This window comes from Ciona robusta, chromosome 12 (genome assembly GCF_009617815.1).
Source record: "Ciona robusta chromosome 12, ASM961781v2".
Lineage (NCBI taxonomy): Eukaryota > Metazoa > Chordata > Ascidiacea > Phlebobranchia > Cionidae > Ciona > Ciona robusta.
In genome coordinates, this window is record NC_143246.1 from 3709899 (window position 1) to 3731314 (window position 21416).

Here is a 21416-nt window from a genome sequence, read left to right on the forward strand (position 1 = left end):
TGGCTTCAGGGGACAATTTAAGATCATTTATCTTAGGCAAAATTGAGTTACCTGAATGAAGCATACTGGTATGGTGTGGTTTGCATATTTTGAATTTTGATCAAGGTACCACTTCTTCCAAATGAGTATAATTACCCAGAAAAATAAAAATCAGAAAATGTTTTACCTTGTGGAGACATTTCTTGTCTTCTATTTCCAAGTATTTATCATAGAATTCATAATATGCAATATTTTATCTCTTTCACATACAAGTCGACCTATTTAGCTGACCCATTCGTATTGTGTGAACACGGAAGCACATGGTCACTACCGCATGTTTTGTATATTGTAGATATGGTATTTAGGAGTTAATTCATAAATAGACAAATTGCGGTTTATATCATTTTTATTAAAGTGACACAAAGACAACTAACAGGTTCAGTATTTTCCTGCTCAACCACACCACTGGCTTCTTATCTAATACAATTGATGTTATAACTATCATGGAGAATAGAATCCTTTAAAAAAAAGTTTTTCCTCATGTTAAGCTCTGTAAAAGAGAAAACTTGTAAATTGAGTTTAGTAATTTATCAAAAAATACTTACAGATCTTGCCTTCTTTTGTTTTACTTGTTTGCTTCTGTAATTAAAAGTAAAATAACTTAATCTTACACCAAAAACATTTTCTATGCATAAGCTAGTTGATAATACATTACTTTTACATAACTAGTTCGGTGCCTTAGCACAGTTGGTTAGTATGCCTGCCTCAAATGCAGAGGTAATAAGTTCAAGGCTCTACGCTGCTACCACTGTGGGCGCATCTGTCCTTGGGCAAGACACCTTATTCAAGGCTCTACGGGGCGCATCTGTCCTTGGGCAAGACACTTAACGGCAATTGCTCGAACCCAGTGGTCACTAATGTGTTGTCTAAATTATCAGACATACATAAAAATATCCCCCCAAAAGTAACGTACATGGTAACTCGTAAGCTGGCATGAGGTGTATGAAACAGTTAACAGAACACCCGTTTTATAATGACTGTCCTATTCCCGCCACGCGAGGATTAAGTAAGTTACATTTCAACTTACACTAAAGGAGTTTTGTTTCTTCGTTTTTTATCCTTAGATAAACTTGATAAGTTGGTAGCAGAACCACCACTGTTTTTACGACTGATTGGTGTATTTGGTGCCCTTGGTGTCTCTGGTCTGCAAATAAAACAGAAATCAAATAGCTTAAGCCGTTAAAAATATTTTAAACATAAAATATCAGCTTTTACTGGATAATATGTAGTGGATAATATTTACAGATTACAATGTAAAGTTCCTAAAAAAATCACCTTAAACAAAAATAAATCTAACTATTTTTTAAAACATTGCAAAGCAATAATGTATCGATATTTCCCGATTAATAAGTCTGATACTTTGATACTTTTACAGTATGATGCAGTTTTAAGTCACCTTGATGCGGTTTCTGAACTGTTGGAACTTTCCTGTTCGCCTTCTTCATCTTTTTTATCTTTATCAACACAATTTTTATCTTCATTGTCGCCATCTTCTCCTGAAATTGATAAAAAACAAGGTTTGTCAAGTATTATAAATGAATAATGCTTATTTACATTTGTTGTTTTGTTGTAATGTAAAATTCACATTTGGTAAACTTTGTTTCCGTTTAAAAGTTACCACATATATGACTTATAGGGATCTGGTGCTACAAAATATGTAACTGATAAAAATCAAGTAAATTATATAATATAAGAGATATATATTTCTCCCGAAATCTTATTTAAAATAGATAAATAGAGATTGGGGACATTTGATGTTGTAATATAAGTGACATATGCGTTTTATGTAGCAACCTACCTAGCTACGGTTTTGCTAAAATGAAATGCTACATTCAATAGCTGTACTATACGTTGTAGACAAACTGTCAGTGACTCCCAGATTAAAAAAAAACATTTTCTAACTGACAACAATCAATATACAATTCCAACCTTCTTCTCAACTTTACAATCAACAGCCTTAAAAAAAAGGTCAACCTAACGACACTTATGGTTAAACTGCATACCAGCGATGCTTTCTCTTTTTTCTTTGTTTTTTTAGTCGATAGATTTTTACTGACTAACTTCAGTAACATTTAATGCAGAGAAATTTAGTCGGCAGAAAACATGAAAAAACACAAACTAAATTTTGGAAGGCTGATAAAAAAGCACGATTCCCAAAAGGTATCGCAACCGATTAGTTCAGTCCGTAGCTGAGAATACTATTCCAATTTCTAAACGGGTCCCTAATAAAACTACAGGTTGCAAACGGTTGCGCGCGGTTGCAAACGGTTGTGGATATTTCGGTTATTAGCGTTTCTGGTCGAAATAACCAAATTATCTGCAACGGTTTGCAACCTGTAGTTTTATTAGGGACCCTTTCTAAACCCCAATTTCCATATCACTATTGTGCTCCCCATTAAACCTCAGCCAGCTCCCATGTAGGAACCCACAACCCACCTGTTCCCTTCTTCACATTTTCCATCAAACCAGACACAGCAGACATGGAAGTGATAGATGATTTGCTGAAAAGTCTTTCAGCTTCCTTGAATTTTCGATTCCGGCGATCTGATTTACTGTTTGTGTTTCTGCGATAAAAAGAAATTGCAACTACACATAACATAATTTTTATTTATTCCTTAATTTATAAAAAGCGAAAATCATGTTATTTGAATGGAAGAACAAATGTGTCCTTGGGCAAGACACTTAACGACAATTGCTCCGACTCAGTGGTCACTAATGGGTTGCCCAAATTATCAGCCATACACAAAAAATAATCACCCACAAAGTAATATACTTGGTTACTCGTAAGCTGGCACAAGGTGTATGAAACAGAACACCCAAGTTTAACGGCTGTCGTTTTCCGTCTACGCTAGGATAAAGTAAGTTACATTTATTCAATCAAAGTACAGTTTAACTGTCTGCCTACTTATTTGTAAGATATCGATCCCATCCTCTGATAATGTTTCCATAAAGTTGTGTGTCCTCTAAATAACTTCCTTCAAAAGCATAAATTTGTCGCTCCAGTGTTGCCAATGTTTCCTGAAATGTGAATGGTAATTTAGTCAAGATTTACACATTACGGTTAAATAAAAATTTATAATATGAACACATATACATATATAATTTATTTTGGTTTGTGTTCAGTCTCAGTGTTACATAAATAAAGGAATACCAGATAAGAAATTTTAAAATTTGACAATTTGTAGTTTTTGCATTTGGAAAGGGGTTGTTTATGTTCTAATTTTCATTGCATACACTTTACTCTGAGTAGAATAAACCTGGCCTATCGCAAGCAGAATATTTCACAGTATAGGCTTTTTGTGTGGTTGCTACAATTAAATAAATGGATAAAACTAACTTACAGAAATTTCTTCTTTTCGTTTCACCAGCTCAGCCAACTCTGATCGAGTGTCATTTGTTTGATTTTTGTGAGACATGATTGGAAAAAATAGATGCTCAAATTCAAATAGAATACCACTTTTTTAAATGCACCGCAAATCGCTTTGGAATCTATTGGTCAAAAACAAAAAGTTTTAAAAATTTGACAAAAATGTATATTTCTGATAAGAAGAGAACTATACGCGCATACTAAGCTCACTATACATGTGGCAAATCGTACTCTTGATCATTAAACTTTTAAAAATAACGTTTAAAGAAATGTACATTTCAACAATTTTGTTTACAATTTCAGTTTGCAGCTTTGTTGGGCAACACTTTTTACCAGAATTCTGCCAAAATTGATTCTTTCATAAACATCTAATTTACTATTTAAAATGTTTTTTACTTCTTTATATTTTTATAGAATGGTCGCTATTTCTTTTATACTATAACGGGAAAACATAGTAAAGTAAGTTAAATTCAGTCAATTTTAAAAGTCATTGTGCAAATCGTCTCCAGCCAGTGAATCTATACAACGTAAATCTACCACAGAAATAAAAAAGAGACCTAACATCTAATGCGTGAGCACGTTAAAAACTAATAGTTAACATAAGTATTAATTAACCCTTTTATTACAACGGTCGACTGAGCGCGATCAAAAAACAAACCCGAAATAACCAACAAAGCGGGTTTCAATTGCCATTGGTGGCTGTGGAGCAGTAGGTAGAATGCATTTATACATGTGTTATATCTCATAAAGACCTATGATGTATGAGGATTGAGTAATTGGCAAAGAATATGTGTAAATACGCTTTGTACAACTCCCATACTCTTGTAAACTTACATTAGTTAACCTTGTCGTCGCTTAAAAACGTTTGTTAATTAGAGGAAGTGACGTCAGAAAATCGTCAGACTCTCTCAAATCGCCAGCCATCGGCGTTAGTGTGAACCCGAATGGTTGGTGTAGTTTAAAAAACAGCTAAATCTTCTATAACCACTGTGTGCCAATCTTATACAATGGAGACATACTATGTTAGTGTACTATGATGGAGACCAAGCGAAATGGTGACGGACTTGGCGGACACGTGACTTGAAAAAAGAGTGCATCACGGTTTTGGGCAGTTGCGCGTTCTACTCTTTTTTATTTTTGTGCCTTCTACCGACTTGTATTTGTGACGTCACGACTGCTTCAAGTATCATGTCTCATATATTGTCACTTATCGATAACGTTGATCGATACTATACTGTATTTCAATCTTCCGAAACCTTGTATCTGTTTGTATTTATTCCTTGACTTTTAATATTTTAACAAAGGTAGTAGAAGCGTAAATAACACTTAAGAATTGTATAATCACCCAAAAATAGTTTTGTTATTCAAAACTAAAATATTAAACGAATAATTACCATATACAGATTAGTTTTACAGAAGATAAACTGACCTTTCCAATGCATCATCTATGTTTTCACGGAATTGTAGTTTGGTAGGGTAGTTTGTACATTTATATTTTGTATTATTTCTCACGTATTCCAAGTATTTCGGAGCGCCAGGATAGATGACATTGTCTGCAAGTATGGTTGTCCCATTTCTCATTAACCCGAGATCTTCAAGCATTTTCAAATCTCTATCGTAGAGGTCCTTGGCATGATCAATAAAAACGAAATCAAAAGTCCGAACTCCGTAGTTTGCATCAATAGTTGGCAAAACTTCCCCACTAAATCCGCGCACAATTTGAATCTTTTCCTCCATTCCGGCAAAGGTAATTACCTTATGCGCCACATCAGCGAAATCTGGATTCCCTTCGACTGTGTATATCTTTGCACCTTCTTTCAGCAACCGACCCATTCTAAGAGCACTGTAGCCACAATAACAACCTAATTCCAAAACGTTTTGCGGCGATGCTTCCAAAAAACACTTATCCAGTATGGCCCCTTTAACATCGCCAATATTCATTCGAGCAGAATCATATTCATAACAAAACTGATCCATGACGTTAATCACGCTTGTGACATCACCACGTATGCCAGTTTTTATCACGTGATCCCCAATTTGAGGTGGAAAAATAGCATCACTTATAACAGACATTGCTGCTTGGTTTTAAACAACAACACGATCAAGTCTAATCTATATATCTGCATTTCAACACAGCGTGGTGGTTATAGCATAGTAAGACTTATTAAATATATTGTATAGAACTATATACTATATGCACTTGAATCTCATATTTTCTGATCTTGTTTTGAACAATTAACAACGCTTTTTTTGGAGTCGCAGAGCTTCGGTTATATAATTCTGTAAATATTATTTATTTAACTGTACCCGGCGCCGTGGTATAGTGGTTAGCGCGCCTGCCTGTAACCCAGAGGTAATGGGTTCAAGGCTCGACGCCGCTACCATTGTGAGCGTATGTGTCCTTGGGCAAGACACTTAACGGCAATTGCTCCAACCCAGTGGTCACTAATGGCTTGTCTAAATTATCAGACATACATAAAAAGAAAAAAATCCCCCCCCAAAAAAATAATTACCTACAAAGTAACATACATGGTAACTCGTAAGCTGGCACGAGGTGTTAAACCCGTGTGATAACGACTGTCGTTTTCCGGCCACGCGAGGATAAAGTAAGTTACATTCATTCATTCAACTAAGCTACAATAATGCAGACAATGTTGTAACGTTTACTTTTTTTGTTACTGACGTTTCCATGTGTTACGGAAGCTTCACCCGTCATAATGTAAACAAGCTAAGTCATATAAGCAGGAGAGGCCGGATATGCTTTTTCTAAATCGGACATTATTCATATTTAATGCATGTGTCATTACTCGAAAATCAAACACCCCTGTCTAAACACCCCATAGCTCAGAATTAAAAGCACAGCATTTTAGTCTGGCACGATAGCTTATATTAGAATTTATAATTTTTATGTTCAGCCTGATAAGCCAAAACGATTGTTCTTGTTATTTGTCATTTATTTCTCAACACCTCGATTATATGTCTCATATTTTATGTTCTATGTTTATCTCTTTTCATGGGTATACAAAAAATATAACCTCATTGTTATTGTACCAATGTCTTTGTCATTTTGTAAGGGAACGTATAATCTAATTAATTAGATAGTGCGAAAACACGTAAAACAATGTGGGCGGATCAGTGCGGCGCAGATGGTTCCCCGATTCCACCTGCCGTATACTCGACTCTAAAACGTGCACGTCCCCACGTGTCCCGAGCCATGCACCCGCACCTCGCTCAACATAAATCCGACTTCAGCAGAACAGTAACGACTCCATGCCAAGTCCAGGTTTAATGGAAAACGATGGAAATAACAAAAGTTGCGCAAATATGCAGTTCAACAGAAAGACCATTTCGCGTTATGTACAGAAATTTTGTTTTTGGATTTGCCAATATAACGTTCGGTGGTTTTGACTTCGTTGATATATCGAAGGAAAAGATTAATATTTGGCGGGGGTGTTGATGAAACTTTGGAACGGTAAATTAAGAATCGCGCACACATAAGAGAACAGTTTGCAAATACGTTCATTTTTCCTTCAGTGTACGGTAAACCAAATAACTTTTCAACTGAGTTAATTGTGAGTTTAGACGGGTCACAGATTTAAGCCAGGTTTCTACATTACTCCAAATATGACTTGATGAACAGCGGTTTGTTGCGAAACTTTATTTGCTTTTGTAGTGGTGTGTAGAAGTGGTGTGTAGAAGGTAGTCGGCTTGTCGAGCATTAAACTTTTCTTGCAGGTTTCCAAGCAGCATCAGAGTGTTTTAAATGGAATAACAGAGGTTAACGCTTTATTCCTTGGGGTGAGATTCGAGGAGTTGTGATAGACGGATTCAGGAACTTCGATAGATTGCGCATCCAGATGGCTGTCATATAGGCTTCAACGTCAATCATGCGCATACCACTTTTGGCAGAGTCGTTGCACAGTACATTTCTACCAACTTTTTTCCATCGAGAATTCCACAAGAAACGAAATAGCATTGTATCCACCGTTGTAAAACAGCTTTTTGAATAGATGGTGGGCAGTACACCAACTTTGTACGACAGGACGGGGACAACAAGGCTTTTTATGACTGTAACCTTTCCATAAAGGGTGAGACTTCTACCGGGCCAAATATTTAGAACTACTTTTATTGTTTCGAGTAGCGGAGGAATGTTCAGTAGATAAAGTTCTTTTGTGCTGGTTGATCGGTATGCGTACTCCGAGGTATGTGATGTAGTCTTGGGGCCACTGTAGACCCATATGTTCGTACGGGCGTATTCTCGATGTTCGCAGACTTCCTAAATTGAACACATGTGATTTCTTCATGTTGATCGTGCAGCTTGATATCGCACCGAATGCGTGTAACAATGTGAACAGAGAGTCGAAGCTATGTTGCTTCCCGTCCAGAAATAGCATTGTGTCGTCAGCAAGCCGAGAGACTTTTAGAGGATGTCCGTGTACGTCGATTCCACCGATCCGAGTCTCATTTTTTATCATTTATCAACCGTGCAAGGCACTCGATGCCCAACAGGAATAACGAGGGGGATAGAGGGTCGCCTTGTCGAACACCTCTACTTATGTCAAAAGTCCCTGATAAATATTTATTGTTGCTTATTCGACATCTTGAGTTTTGATAAAGCTCCTTTATCATTGCTGTTATACGATGTCGAAATCCAAAAGCCGTAAGAGGAGCGTGGTGTTCAGCTTCCAGTAACCCGGTTCGTGGTTTTGGCCGATCAGACTAACCTCGAGCAGGATTGAGGAACCTCCACGGGTTCTGAGTTACTTGCGTACTGTAGGTTTCATGGAGAAACAGTATATCCACCTTTTTTCCGTTTAAAGAAGTTAAATATTGCTTTCCGTTTTAGTTTATCGTGTAGCCCAGCACATACGTTTTGTGAAAATAACTTTAGGATCATTAGGATTTTGAGTGCAGTGGGAGTCTGTCGGTTGTTCAAATTCAAATCCGCATTTGCATTTGTGTCGTTCGTTAGAGCTGGTTTAACAATACCGCAACTACATACTACATTTTATACAGCCGGACAGCCTTGATGCGGCCATGTTTTGACAATTTGTCCGTCAGTTCAATGGCTCCTGCTCTATCCTTACAATTAAGTAAAATCCACGAAATTACCTTTTCTGCTTGCAATACCAACAAGCTTTTCGAGTGCGAAATCAACTTCCTTAAATATCTTACAGAACTCTTCCTCTGCCATTACATTTATCGTTCTTACTGCCAAACATTCAGGTCTTCTCATCAGAGAGGGCGCGGGCAGAAACTTTTGCAGCGTATAACTAGACTGAGGCATTGCGACCGTTCAGTCCAAACGCCAAAACTAGCATGCCAAGTCCAGGTTACAACTCAGTTTATTCGACAAAATGACAACGACACCACGCTACAGATAACAATGCGAACAGCAAGTCCTACAGGACCCAACTGACTGCCCTGGCTCCGACTTCCTCTACATACAGCACTCGCAGGGCTAATATAAACGATGGAAATTCAAAATTCGAGAAGAAGTAAAGAGAAAAATTATACACGCGAAGAACATTATATACAGCAAGGCAGAGTTTCTCTGCATTGTCACAAGGCAAAGTCTCCCAGTATTGTTGATAATTGCAAGCATCGTTATACAGGGGTTACAGGAAACAATCAAGGCGCATACACATTACGCCAGCTGCCAAGTTTACAGAACACGCAATCTTTATGCGTTTAGTGAAACCATAGTACTCTAAAACAGTAGTAGGACCAACGCTTATATATGCCAGCCTCCATATAAAACTTCCTCAATTGTGGCATCTGAAGCAAATGTCACCCTATAAGGCAAGAAATAGGGAAATTAACAAACAAAATATTTTAATACTGATAATAGCGGTTTACTAACCTAATCAAAGATACAAGATAATCTCCTTTTAACTCCCCAACAAGATTATCTTTCCAGTTATAAAAGATCCAATCCCCTGTTAAAGAATGATATTAGGCTAGTGATACTAGTTACTACCGTTTTAAAGATGTATTATCATTAATTACACACAGCAATTACAATTTGGAAAATTTAAACCTTTTTTCTGACATTTTGCCTGTACTTTGGGTTAATTTTAACTTCTTTTACAAGGTTTCCATTAGACCATACTGATTATTATTATGACCTGTACTCAATTTCCACACATCCTTGAAACTGTGAGAACTTTATAAAAAACTGATAATCTGAACAGCACTTTCTTGACAATTGCTCTGTTATACCAACTTAACCTTACTGTTACATATATATATGTCTACAAACCTTCAGCATTCAGATTATTTATTGAACTTTTGAAGGTCACTAATATTTTTATGTCTCAATTTCTGTGGTAATGCCTTTCGTAGACATGGTTCTTTTCTGCAAGGCTGAGAAAACGAGGACTGCTTCGGGAGATTCAAACATGGCCTTGCACCTACTTTTAACTTTGAACGGGTACTGGTTCTGATAACGTGCTCTTTCAAAAAATGTGCTTCACAAATACCAGCTCTAAAAAAATTATACTAAGCTTGGTATTAACTTTAAAGTGTATGTAAAACTATGCCATAATTTGTTTGTGCAAACTATTTGGAACAATAAACCATATTTGTCTAAAAACTGACCGAAGTTAGGGCAGTTGACGGTACTATTTGAATGGGTAATGAAAACATTTATTAAATAATGAATAGAATACAGTAATAAAAAATATAGGTATATTTTTACTTTACAACAGTTTTACTTACGATTCTTTGTGTAACATTTCTTTTATTTTATCGCCACTAGCCTTTGTGGAACATACTCAACAAAAAATTTGTTAACATTGTGTGATGTTCAGCTTCGGTTGGGACTTTTATTAAAGAAGGTCTTCTTACAGTGAAGATACTTCGAGTTTTATTCGTTCGTTTACCCAAGTGGTACGACCAGTTGCACCCAGGGACAGCGCAGCGGGTAGCAGGCATTTTTAAAAAGTTTATATAAAAGTTGCTTAGCTTATATAAATAGCAATCCACTATTTAATGAAGTATTTTAATTAAAACATAACATTTAACAAAAGCTTTTACATTTTGCCGAACTCACTTACCAGGTAATTTGGTAAAGAACAAATAAATAATCACGATACACACAGCGCAAATGATTCTATCAGGAACATGGCGCCCTCTATAACAGGCCTGGACACCGTCGGCGCCTCTCTCGAAACTGGAGGCGGATGGTTTTGCAGCGCTTGTATGAATTGTAGACAGTTTTGATGAGTTATTTGACGAATTATAGCATTAGATAGTGTTTGCTCTAAATTCTAGCAGTTAGTACAGTATAAATGTGTTTTTTTATTTAGCTTGCGTGTATTATGTGTATGATTGGGCACCAGTGTGAAATCTTTACTGAAGCTATGTTTGTTTAGGTCAGACAAGCGTTTTAGCAAAACTTTCCTTACTATAAATATTCTCTGAACTACAAGACCTACCACTTCCCAGTTTATTTTTGATTTTAAGTAGACTGCTTGCTTTTCGAAATTCCTTTTTGCCATTTGTTTTTTTTTTTGTCATATAATCCTAATATTGATCTCTTATAGAGGGCGCCATGATCAGGAACAAAACCCGCCTTAACCTAGTCACTCATGCGTGACCAAAAATTACGTCATCAAAGAACAAACAAACAATTGCCAAGCGTTGTCCTACTAGTGTTTAGAGTACTATGGTGAAACAGAAAATTAATAATAATTAACTGATAAGGTTTAAATTTTTGTCACAAATTGGGTATTACTACACTGTTTTTTGTACAAGCTACTTCTCATCAATAATCTCCAAGTGCAAATGACTGATCCGAATTTCGAATATATTTTCAAAATATTGTTTTAGTACAATGGGGGAAGATAGGACATTTAGGCACATATTGCCAAATATTTTCAAAATCAAAATAGATGACGGTTTTTGGGTAATACCACGAATTAGTACCATCATTCCTTTATTAATTGACACCAATTTAATAAAATATAATAAAACACACGAGGAGTTATTTAGCGATTCGCACAACAAGTAAAATTTTACAAATTCGAAAACACACGGGATACGATGGGACAGTTTAAAATCATTGTTAATTTTGATTAATAAGTGTATTTATAAATAGGAATATACGTAAATAACACGAAATAATACTGTACGTTTTGAAAAAAAAGTCTAAAACATTCTTTTTCTTGCCCTACCGCTATAGTTTTTAACATGTTATCTATACATTATATTATTGCATAACAATTGGTATTGTTAGGACGACAATGGGTATAATGTTCGAACTTCAATGGATAAATATTGTATCCTACAAATGCATATGAACTTGTAATAACAGAAAATTAATAATAACTCTTGATAAAGTTTTTGCTACAAATTGGGTATTACTACTATGTTTTTGGCACAAGCCCCTTCTTATAAATTAACACAAAGTGCAAATGACCAAATTTCGAATATATTTTTAAAATATTATATCTTTATTATATCAGTATCTTATAGTTGAAAACCCCTGAGGTATAAATTACTAAATTAAAAGCAAATCTTTCAAAGTTTTGCAATGAAAACATACAAAACTACAATGTGGTGGAAGATGGGACACTAAATTGAAACATATATACATTAGCAGTATTCTACAACTTGTAGTTAACCTACCGAGTTTAACAGGCTGTGCTAGTTTCTTTGCCATGTAAACTTCACATATATAACGTTAAACCGATATTTTTTTTGTTTTTATCTCAAATTAAAGTCATATTGACCCCTGCCTATTTTCTTCATGCTTATATCTCAGTGATTTTTTACAAAACTAAAACTAGTTTTATGAGACAAAATCAAACTTTACGAATATTCAAGGTTGTTTTATGAAGCTATGAAACTTGTTTAATCGTTTGCACACGCAAACTAAAAAAAAATCATTGGCTTTACTATGATTTAGCGAGCATTAAAAAATGGCACCTTACTATTTTGCATTTTTTTACTTGTTCAAAGTATACTGTTTCTATTTTACATAGTTTTTTAATATTTAAAAACAGTAATCAGCTTTGACGGGCGTTTTATAAGATCGTGATAATACTGTCGAATAATTCTGTAACCTTTCATTAAATGGGGGTCCGTAAAAAGAAAATTAAAAAAAAGTCTCGTCTGACAAAGTGTCCCATCTTCCCCCACCCTACTATAGTTAAATGACCCATGAAGTATAAATTATTAAATTAAAAGCAAACCTCCAAAAGTTTGGCAATGAAAATGTTACGTAAAGTGTGGTCCGGGACGCTGCTCTAACGGCTTAACCGCGACTGGCCAGACTAATGTATAGGGTTTCTTAACACACAGTTTAATGGTATATAAAAACTACTATAATAAAACAATAAGAATAATGTTGAAACGCTATAAAGTTTTGACCAACGTAACCGAATACAACAACGTTCTAACCACGGTAATACAATACACCAACGCAGCGTTACTACACCATATACACAACGAGAACTGCCGATCTTATGCAATCTTTGGGCCAATGCAAGTAAAACAGAAGAAAAAGGCGCACGCGCCACGACGACCAATCATGCTTAGAGGTTGTAGCGGTTGAGTGTGCTCCGAGCACAGATATTTAATATATACAATTATCTAAATTTAACTTAATGCATAAAGATTGAATTTTGCGTTGTGTAACTTTAACAGCTGGCATAATGTGCATGCGCCTAGATTGTTTCCTGTAACCCATGTATAACAATGCTTCTTTATTTACAATACTGAGAAACTTTGCCTTGCTGTATAATGTTTATAATGTTTCTCGTGTATAACGCTTCTTCTCGTCTTTGCGTCATCTCCTTTATAAGCCCTGTTGTACAGCTAGGCAGTGTGAGCTTGGACCAGGCAGTTATATTTTTTTCTTTTTTTTATGTATGGCTGATAATTTAGACAACCCATTAGTGACCACTGGAGGTTAACAAGCGCGAGACGCATCAAACCAACACAAAACGGAGGAAAAACTAGGAAACAACACAAAAGAACGCCACAGCAAACCACACACAAAAACCAAAACCGTTCAACGCTAAACAAAACAATACGTTACAAAAACATACAAAATAACTACAATGTGGGGAAGACTAGGACACTAAATTGAAATATATTTACATTAGCAGTATTCTGCAACTTGTAGTTAACCTACCCAATTTAACAGGCTGTGCTATTTTCTTTGCCATGTAAACTTTATTCACATACCTTTATATTTATATTTTTTTATTTTTTTATTTTAAATTAAAATCATATTTACCCCTGCTTATTTTCCCTATGCATATATCTCAGCTTTTATTACAAAACTAAAACTAGTTTTATTAGATAAAATCAAACTGTACGAAATATTCAAGGTTGTTTTATGAAGCTATAAAACTAGTTTAATCGTTCTCACTTGCAAACTACAAAATTTCATCGGCTTTAGTATTATTTTTGCGACATTCAAAATTAGTACTTTACTATTTCGCAGTTTTTACCCGTTCAAAATCTACTGTTTCTATTTTACATATTTTTAATATTTTAAAACAGTATTCAGTTTTGACGCGCGTTTTATAGTCGTAATATTACTGTTGAATAATTCTGTAACAATATTTTCCTGAATATCATTAAATGGGGGGGCCGTAAAAAGGAAATTAAAAAAAAAGTTTCGTCAGACAAAGTGTCCCATCTTCCCCCATCCTACTATATATAAAATGATTGACTCGTTTAAGCGTAAATATGCGATAAAAACAGTGGAAAATACCCAGGAAGGAGTATAATTTCGTTTAGCAGGCATTGGCTTTAAAATATATTAGCGCACATGCCGAATTTGTCAAGTAATTGGCTAATGTTATATCTGCCTCCATATTCGATATACGATATAGTTTGGTTTTATTTAATCATTTTTCTACAAAGTAATTGTGTATTAAACACGCCTGTGTAAAATTGAACTGATTTAACCATTTTTAAGTTGGTCTTAACAGTTAATCGCAAAACACCTTAACAAACGCTATTTTCAATAATTTTACGCTAAATTTAAAATATAATATTCCTGCAACAAAATTTATTCATTTTGACATTTATATTTACTCAAAAATTATCCCCACAGTTTAATTTACAGCAAAACGGTTCACGCGAAAATTGTAACTTTTCGCACCAAAGCCGTTTATCGCTAGCGAACATCGGCAGACTATGGAAACTGTTTACAATAAATTTTCTGTCGCTCCTACGTTATCGCTAGCGATGGAGGAAGTGACGTCAGAAAATTGCCAGACTCTCTCGAATCGCCAGCCATCGGCGCTAGAACACGCCCTAAATACGCTCTAGCCAAAGTTAGTATAGACCAAGTTAGGAAACGGCGCTCGTGTCTGCCATTACGGAGCCCACAGAGCGTGAATCGCCTATACAAATGCATGGTCGGCGTGTGTTTATTTGGTTCTTGTAAGCGATACAAAGCTAGAAAATACATATAGCGGTTGTTTTAACATTTAAAATATAAATTCTAATATAAATCTTGTTATATAATATTAAATCTAGGAAATAATGTGGAGTAAATTAATATTTTGACTGGTTTTTGGCGTACAGTGTGGTTTAGAAATTATAATTTATATGTTAAAACAACCGCTATACGTGTTTTTTAGCTTTGTATCGCTTACAAGAACTAAATGAACACATGCCGACCATGCATTTGTATAGGCGATTCACGCTCTGTGGGCTCCGTAATGGCGAACACGAGCGCCGTTTCCTAACTTGGTCTATACTAACTTTGGTCTATACTAACTTTGGCTCTAGCAACTCCAGGACCACGTGTTCAGGCAAAATTGCCTTCGCCTAGAAACATTCGTCCTTGTCAATTCGGACAATCGTTAATTCAAGCTAAATATACTTCCCGCGGTATATGGAAAGTTATAATTTATGTCATGTTCAAGTAATCGTTGTGCGAATTCTCTCGTCGATACGGAAGGTATAATTCATAATTAAAAAAGCAATCTCCGAAATCTTGTATATGATTGTATTTATTTCTTGACTTTTTAATACTTTACAAAAGACAATCGAAGGGTAAATAATAATTAAGACAGTATGTAATTAAAAGAAAAGTTTGGTTATTCAAAGCTAAAACATTAACCAAATAAATAACACATATACAGATTAATTTTATAGAAGATAAACTGACCTTTCCAATGCATCATCTATGTTTTCACGGAATTGTAGTTTGGTAGGGTAGTTTGTACATTTATATTTTGTATTATTTCTCACGTATTCCAAGTATTTCGGAGCGCCAGGGTAGATGACATTGTCTGCAAGTATGGTAGTCCCATTTCTCATTAACCCGAGATCTTCAAGCATTTTCAAATCCCGTTCGTAGAGGTCCTTGGCATGATCAATAAAAACGAAATCAAAAGTCCGAACTCCGTACTTTGCAGCAATAGTTGGCAAAACTTCCCCACTAAATCCGCGCACAATTTGAATCTTTTCCTCCATTCCGGCAAAGGTAATTATCTTCTGCGCCACATCAGCGAAATCTGGATTCCCTTCGACTGTGTATATCTTTGCACCTTCTTTCAGCAACCGACCCATTCTAAGAGCACTGTAGCCACAATAACAACCTAATTCCAAAACGTTTTGCGGCGATGCTTTCAAAAAACATTTATCCAGTATGGCACCTTTAGCATCACCGACGTTCATTCCAACTGGTTTCAATGCATGACAATACTGATCCATTACGTTAATCACGCTTGTGACATCACCGCGCATGGCGTTCTTTATCACGTGATCAGCAATTTGACGTGGAAAGGCAGTATCACTGATAAAAGACATATCTTAATTGTAAACAACAACAGAATTAAATCGAACGTGTCTGCATTTTTAAAGCACCATGGTGGTTGGTTATAACTTATAAGACTTATTAGTTACACTTTAAGTTTAAGCTTTTATAGCTAAAAAGCAGTGGGCATTATACATCAGAATTATAAAACAGTAAATCTTTTTTAAATGGACAGTTTCCTATACTAACCTTTATTATATATGCATTTTAACTGTTATTACTGGGGTTTGATAATTTAGATCAAGGGATGTTAACCTACAATTCTGGAGAACCTATATGATTCCGCACTGGTAATAAAAACTTTATATTCTGTATAATACTGAACGAGATTACACCGTTTCTTCTAACATGATCAAACAACCATTGCATACGAAATTATAGTTTTTAGTATCGGCCATGCTGATGCTAACAAATATTTTGCTGTTCTTACTATCATTTGTTCGTGGTTTCACAACCTGCAATGAAGAAGTTAAAATCTATAGAGATGTTGTAAGTTTCACAGACTGTTGTCTGATATTGAAGCTTGCATGTGTAGCGGAAGCACTACTCGACACAACAAGTGACGTTGTATAAACTTTAAACAAGTAAACATGTATGGATACGCTATTTCTAAACAGTAAACTATGTAACAGAAACTTCCATTAAAGGTTCATACGCCTTGCTTTAATAACTTATACCACTGACTAGATGTACTCATAAAACGGATGGTTACAAAGGCAACTGTCATGGGCGCCGTTTTATATGGTACAGAAATAGCCGGCCTACTGTGGATACAATGCAGACGGTGTAGCATTTGCTGCGTATATTTTATTAATGAAACCCGCTTAAAATTTAAAAGTCGTTTTAAAACACGCAAATACACAAAAAAAGTACATGACATGATGCAATATTTCGTAATATCGGTGCATTATTGAGAAATAACATGCATTGTTCCTACAGAAGTCGTGGAACGTAACTGCAAGGTCTGGTGAAGCCAAACAAAACATTCGTGCTGTTACGTATCCAAACGCTGCAGTTTCTGCTGTTTCTTATTGTATGTTTTTGCGCCGTGTGACTGTAGCAGAGCCATAGAAATACCGAGTAGTCCAACCCATTGTTACGTAAAACACAAATTGAACGGCAATTTGGGTCCAAAATAACACAGTAGGTATAGGGAAAATGTCTGTTTTACGGTAAATTAAAGAAAAAACCTTAGCCTAAAAATAAATTTAAAAGTTGAAAAATGTAAAAATTATGTGTTATTTGTTTTCTGTGTCAAAAAAAGTCAAAAAATAAAATTAGAAGCGGCTGATTTGCGATATTTTAGTCATTTAATGCGGCTAAATTTATATATTTTTTCCAAAAAATGTTTGGTAAGGTAAATAGAAGCTGTTTTACACCTTGCCACAAAAGGAGAACACAAACAAAACGTAACAAGTTCGTTTAAACCCATTGCCAAAGTCACTACGTTTGCTCTATTTTGGACACACAAAGACGGCAGTTGGACTACTCGGTGTTTATACGACTCTGGACTGTAGCACTGAGCTGTATATACCACGGTACCACGGTATATACAGCTCAGTGGACTGTAGCGTATAAGCGTGTTGCGATTCGTAGTAAAAGAAGGGGAATAAATAAAACAAGGTTAGTATAAAGTATAGACCAATGTCACGTCCGGAAACGGCGTTTGTGTCCGCCATTACGGAGCTCACAGAGCGTATATATCGCCCATACAAATGCATAGTCGGTGTTTATTTGGTTCATGTCAGCGATACAAAGCTGTGCTAAAATGACTGCTAAAAAAGCTAGAGACACAATTTTTTGGTATCTATATTAGGATATTTGAGACTGAGGGAGCCTATGCTAACTATTGAAAATAAAGACGTGGTAACAGTTTCCGATGTTTATTCCCGTTTACAACAAACGTATACAATAATATTTACAATATTGCTGGCATTATTATGAAATATTATGATTGTTCCAGTAAATTATACCATTGATTTTTGCTGTACAAAAATAGATGTTGTATCGTTGCAAATTGCGCCAGGGTTAGCAATCTCCAGCACATATTTTTCACGAATGTGGCTATTGAAGTAATGTTTCTCGGAGTACATGAGATCAATGTAAACCTTTAATTTAGTATGGTCTTTTATTGCCTCGCGTTTTGACATATTTACCCATTGTAGAAGACAGTCTTTATCTCGCTCCGACTCGGTCCAGGTAAATGTTTTGAATATGTTCGAGTTCACCATTGGTGGGATAGAACACCAGTAGAGTATTGTTTGGAAATAATATCTTCGCAAATACACCTCGAGGATTTCTAGCAGTTAGTGTGACACCGCGAACATGGTCATCTTTAGGGAATTTCATCTGTCAGTTATTTCGTTACGAACTCTGCCACACTCGTCGCGTATGAAGTGGCGTCAGCTGGTTTCAAAGGTTTCTTGCTCCTTCGTGTTAATTTTAAATCTGTGGTTTCTCGCATTTTATTCTCCGCCGCCAATAGTTTCTTATTAAATAAAGAAAACGAGTAGGTCAAACAACCAGTGTCTTCCCACCCGCTAAGCATATATATATAGGATCGCTAAGCATATATATAGGGTCGTTATATTTTAGTTTGAATCAAGTAAGAAGTAAGAGTGTTTGTGATGAAATATCCGGTTTGAATTATTCCGAGTGTGTGATTAATTATATACTCTAAGCGACATCGAACACAACAACGCTTTCTGAAGTCATATTTCCGTTTTGTTAAGCCTTGACGTTGAACACAACAAGAATTTCTGAAGTCATATTTCCGTTTTCCCGGTACAGTGTTTGTTTAACAAAACAAGGAAGTCAGCTACTAATGTTTTTTTGTTACACTTTTTGTCATGCAGTAAAATTTAAAATGTTGTTTAAGTTATTATTAGCATTGTTGCTTATGTTTTGTGTTGAGGCGCAAGATACTCGACAAATTTTGTTAACTTTTAGCTCGGTTGGAAATTCTGAGAAGGGAGTGCAAGGTCCACCGGGTCGTCCAGGTAAAAGAGGACCACCTGGATTGAGAGGCTCAGCTGGACCTGTCGGCGTACTCGGTCCTAAAGGACAAAAAGGAGAATGTACTTCAAACAGTGCATACGTTGATAATGCTATACAGGAGATGGAAAACCGGTTCAGCAGGTTTAAAAGTAGGTTTGTCTGAAATTTCGTATACACAACTTATTAATTCCATTTTGCCCATTTTCAGATCAGATTGAAACTCTTTTCCAAACTGGAGTTAAACGTAAGGTTACAGGTTGATTTATAAGGTCATTAATGTACTAAAAGTATATTTTTAAACAGTGATAAATGGAACAGTTTGGTTTTCTGCCGGAAATGGTTATTTATATCGAACTCTCCCAGCATCAAACTATCATGCTGCTAATCGTACGTGTGCAGCAATCGGTGCAAGATTGGCTGTTGTTGCTCCAAGAAATATAAACATAACGAGGTGCAATAACCTTTTTTATGGAAATATTGGCTTTAAATATACAATAGTGTGGGGAAGATCGGATTCTTTGCGTTTCTATTTTCTCGTCCCATTGGGTAGTAAATAAAGAACGTTCATAGAATTATAAAACCGTTTCCCCACGACTCCCATATACCGTTGTTAGTTGTTTAAAACAAGATTAAAATATATAGACATCATGTGCTTAAAGTGACCCATCTTACCCCACAGTACTTTATTTGCTGCCAATATATTTTGGAGAAAAAGTTGCATAGCTATAACATATGTAAGAACGTTTGTAATATTTCAGAATGATTAAACAGCACTTCGGCGTTGCAGCACCACACACCTGGATCGGCCTTAATGACATTGAACAAGAGAACGCTTGGGTTTGGGAAAACGGGGAGCGACTTTTAAGCAGTGATGCAAATTGGAAAGCTGGGGAACCGACAAACTCGTATGCAACTGGTGAAGACTGTGTGTTATTGTTTCTTTCAGGAAAATGGAATGATGTCCCATGCAATCGCGTGTATACACCGCTCTGCGAAATGTCAGTGTTTGATACATAATTATGTAATGTACTCATCTGAAGAAGCCACACGTATAAACCATACAACAAGTCTGTTAATGCAATGAATAGTTTAGTATGCTTGTGTTTTCACGCTACAATATTCCTCTTGCTATATAAAACCTGGTTTCACACACCATACACACTCTACTATTATACTACGTAATTATTGTTTCTCCTTCTTTTTACCCATATACCCTTCTGAATACTACATAAGTGTGCACTCGAAACTGTTTACTGTAAACTTTGGTGGAATTTTTTTTTGGGGGGGTTTTGTTTTTCCATCATGCTCCAATCTTTGGATCAATCTTCTTTGAGGCCGACTCCCCCCATTGTACGGGTCGTGTCCTTACATACACTTTTCTTCCAATTGAAACTTTAATGTGTTTAATTTAATGTTATTTATTTAATTTTGACATTGTATCGTTTGTAGGGTGTAACGGTCACGCTTTTTATCCAAAACAATATTTCCTTTCTTTTTTTTATCAATAAGCGTGTTTTAACAACTGTTGTTTTACCGTTACTACCCCTCTTTGCGCTTTTGTCAACTCTCTTGTTCTTCGTTATCGTGACCGAAAAGACGAAATAAATTTCATTCATTCCTTCATATCCCTTAGCGCTAAATAAGCTATGACAATAAAGTTAGCTGATAATATTGCTTCTCCCGATTAGACCCAGCACCAAAAAAGAAGGTTCTGTGCCTGCTAGTTCCCACAATGGTACGCCTACAGCAGCCTTCTTAGCAATTCATCTCCTTGAATATATGCTTCCATAGTGACTTAATTGTGCTAATGATGTACATGACATGGAAGCAGGTTTAATAGTAGGTTTCTATGGAATGCTAGGAACAATTGTTCAATGTATAATGACATCGAACACGAGAATACTTGGGTTTGGGAAAACGGGGAGCGACTTTTAAGCAGCGATGCAACTGAAGGAGGTATACTACATGTATAAATGTATTCTACCTACTGCTTCCCAGTCACTAATAGCGACTGAAAACCGCTTTGTTGGTTACTTCTAATTTAATTTTGATCGAGCGTAGTCGACGTTGTAAGGAAAGGGTTTAATAATATTATGCCAAGTGGTTTCATACGTACTTACTTATTGGAGCTTTGCTCTCTTGTCCTTTAATTTATTTTTTCTGCAGTGTTGCACTGTTACGTAAGGCGCACCCTGATGCGAGTTCTACTTTAATACAAATTAT

At 35.8% G+C, this 21416-nt stretch overlaps 2 protein-coding genes and 2 pseudogenes across 2 annotated transcripts; 1 reads left to right on the plus strand and 3 right to left on the minus strand.

Moving 5' to 3' along the window:
* Positions 1-367: 367 nt before the first annotated feature.
* LOC149726911 (chromatin modification-related protein MEAF6-like) lies at positions 368-3564 on the minus strand. Its single transcript, XM_089890891.1, has 7 exons — positions 3381-3564; positions 2945-3057; positions 2476-2603; positions 1436-1535; positions 1067-1183; positions 585-618; positions 368-529 (listed from the first exon to the last, which is right to left on the minus strand). The coding sequence occupies exons 1-7, from the start codon at positions 3453-3455 to the stop codon at positions 518-520; spliced, it is 579 nt and encodes a 192-aa protein (XP_089747017.1). The 5' UTR covers positions 3456-3564; the 3' UTR covers positions 368-517.
* A 1099-nt stretch (positions 3565-4663) lies between these two features.
* Positions 4664-5576, minus strand: LOC149726912 (catechol O-methyltransferase B pseudogene; annotated as a pseudogene).
* A 9793-nt stretch (positions 5577-15369) lies between these two features.
* Positions 15370-17354, minus strand: LOC149726913 (catechol O-methyltransferase A pseudogene; annotated as a pseudogene).
* A 1001-nt stretch (positions 17355-18355) lies between these two features.
* On the plus strand, positions 18356-20818 carry LOC149726914 (collectin-46-like). Its single transcript, XM_089889468.1, has 4 exons — positions 18356-19342; positions 19402-19437; positions 19497-19644; positions 19952-20818. The coding sequence occupies exons 1-4, from the start codon at positions 19021-19023 to the stop codon at positions 20208-20210; spliced, it is 765 nt and encodes a 254-aa protein (XP_089745594.1). The 5' UTR covers positions 18356-19020; the 3' UTR covers positions 20211-20818.
* The last annotated feature ends 598 nt before the right edge of the window (positions 20819-21416 follow it).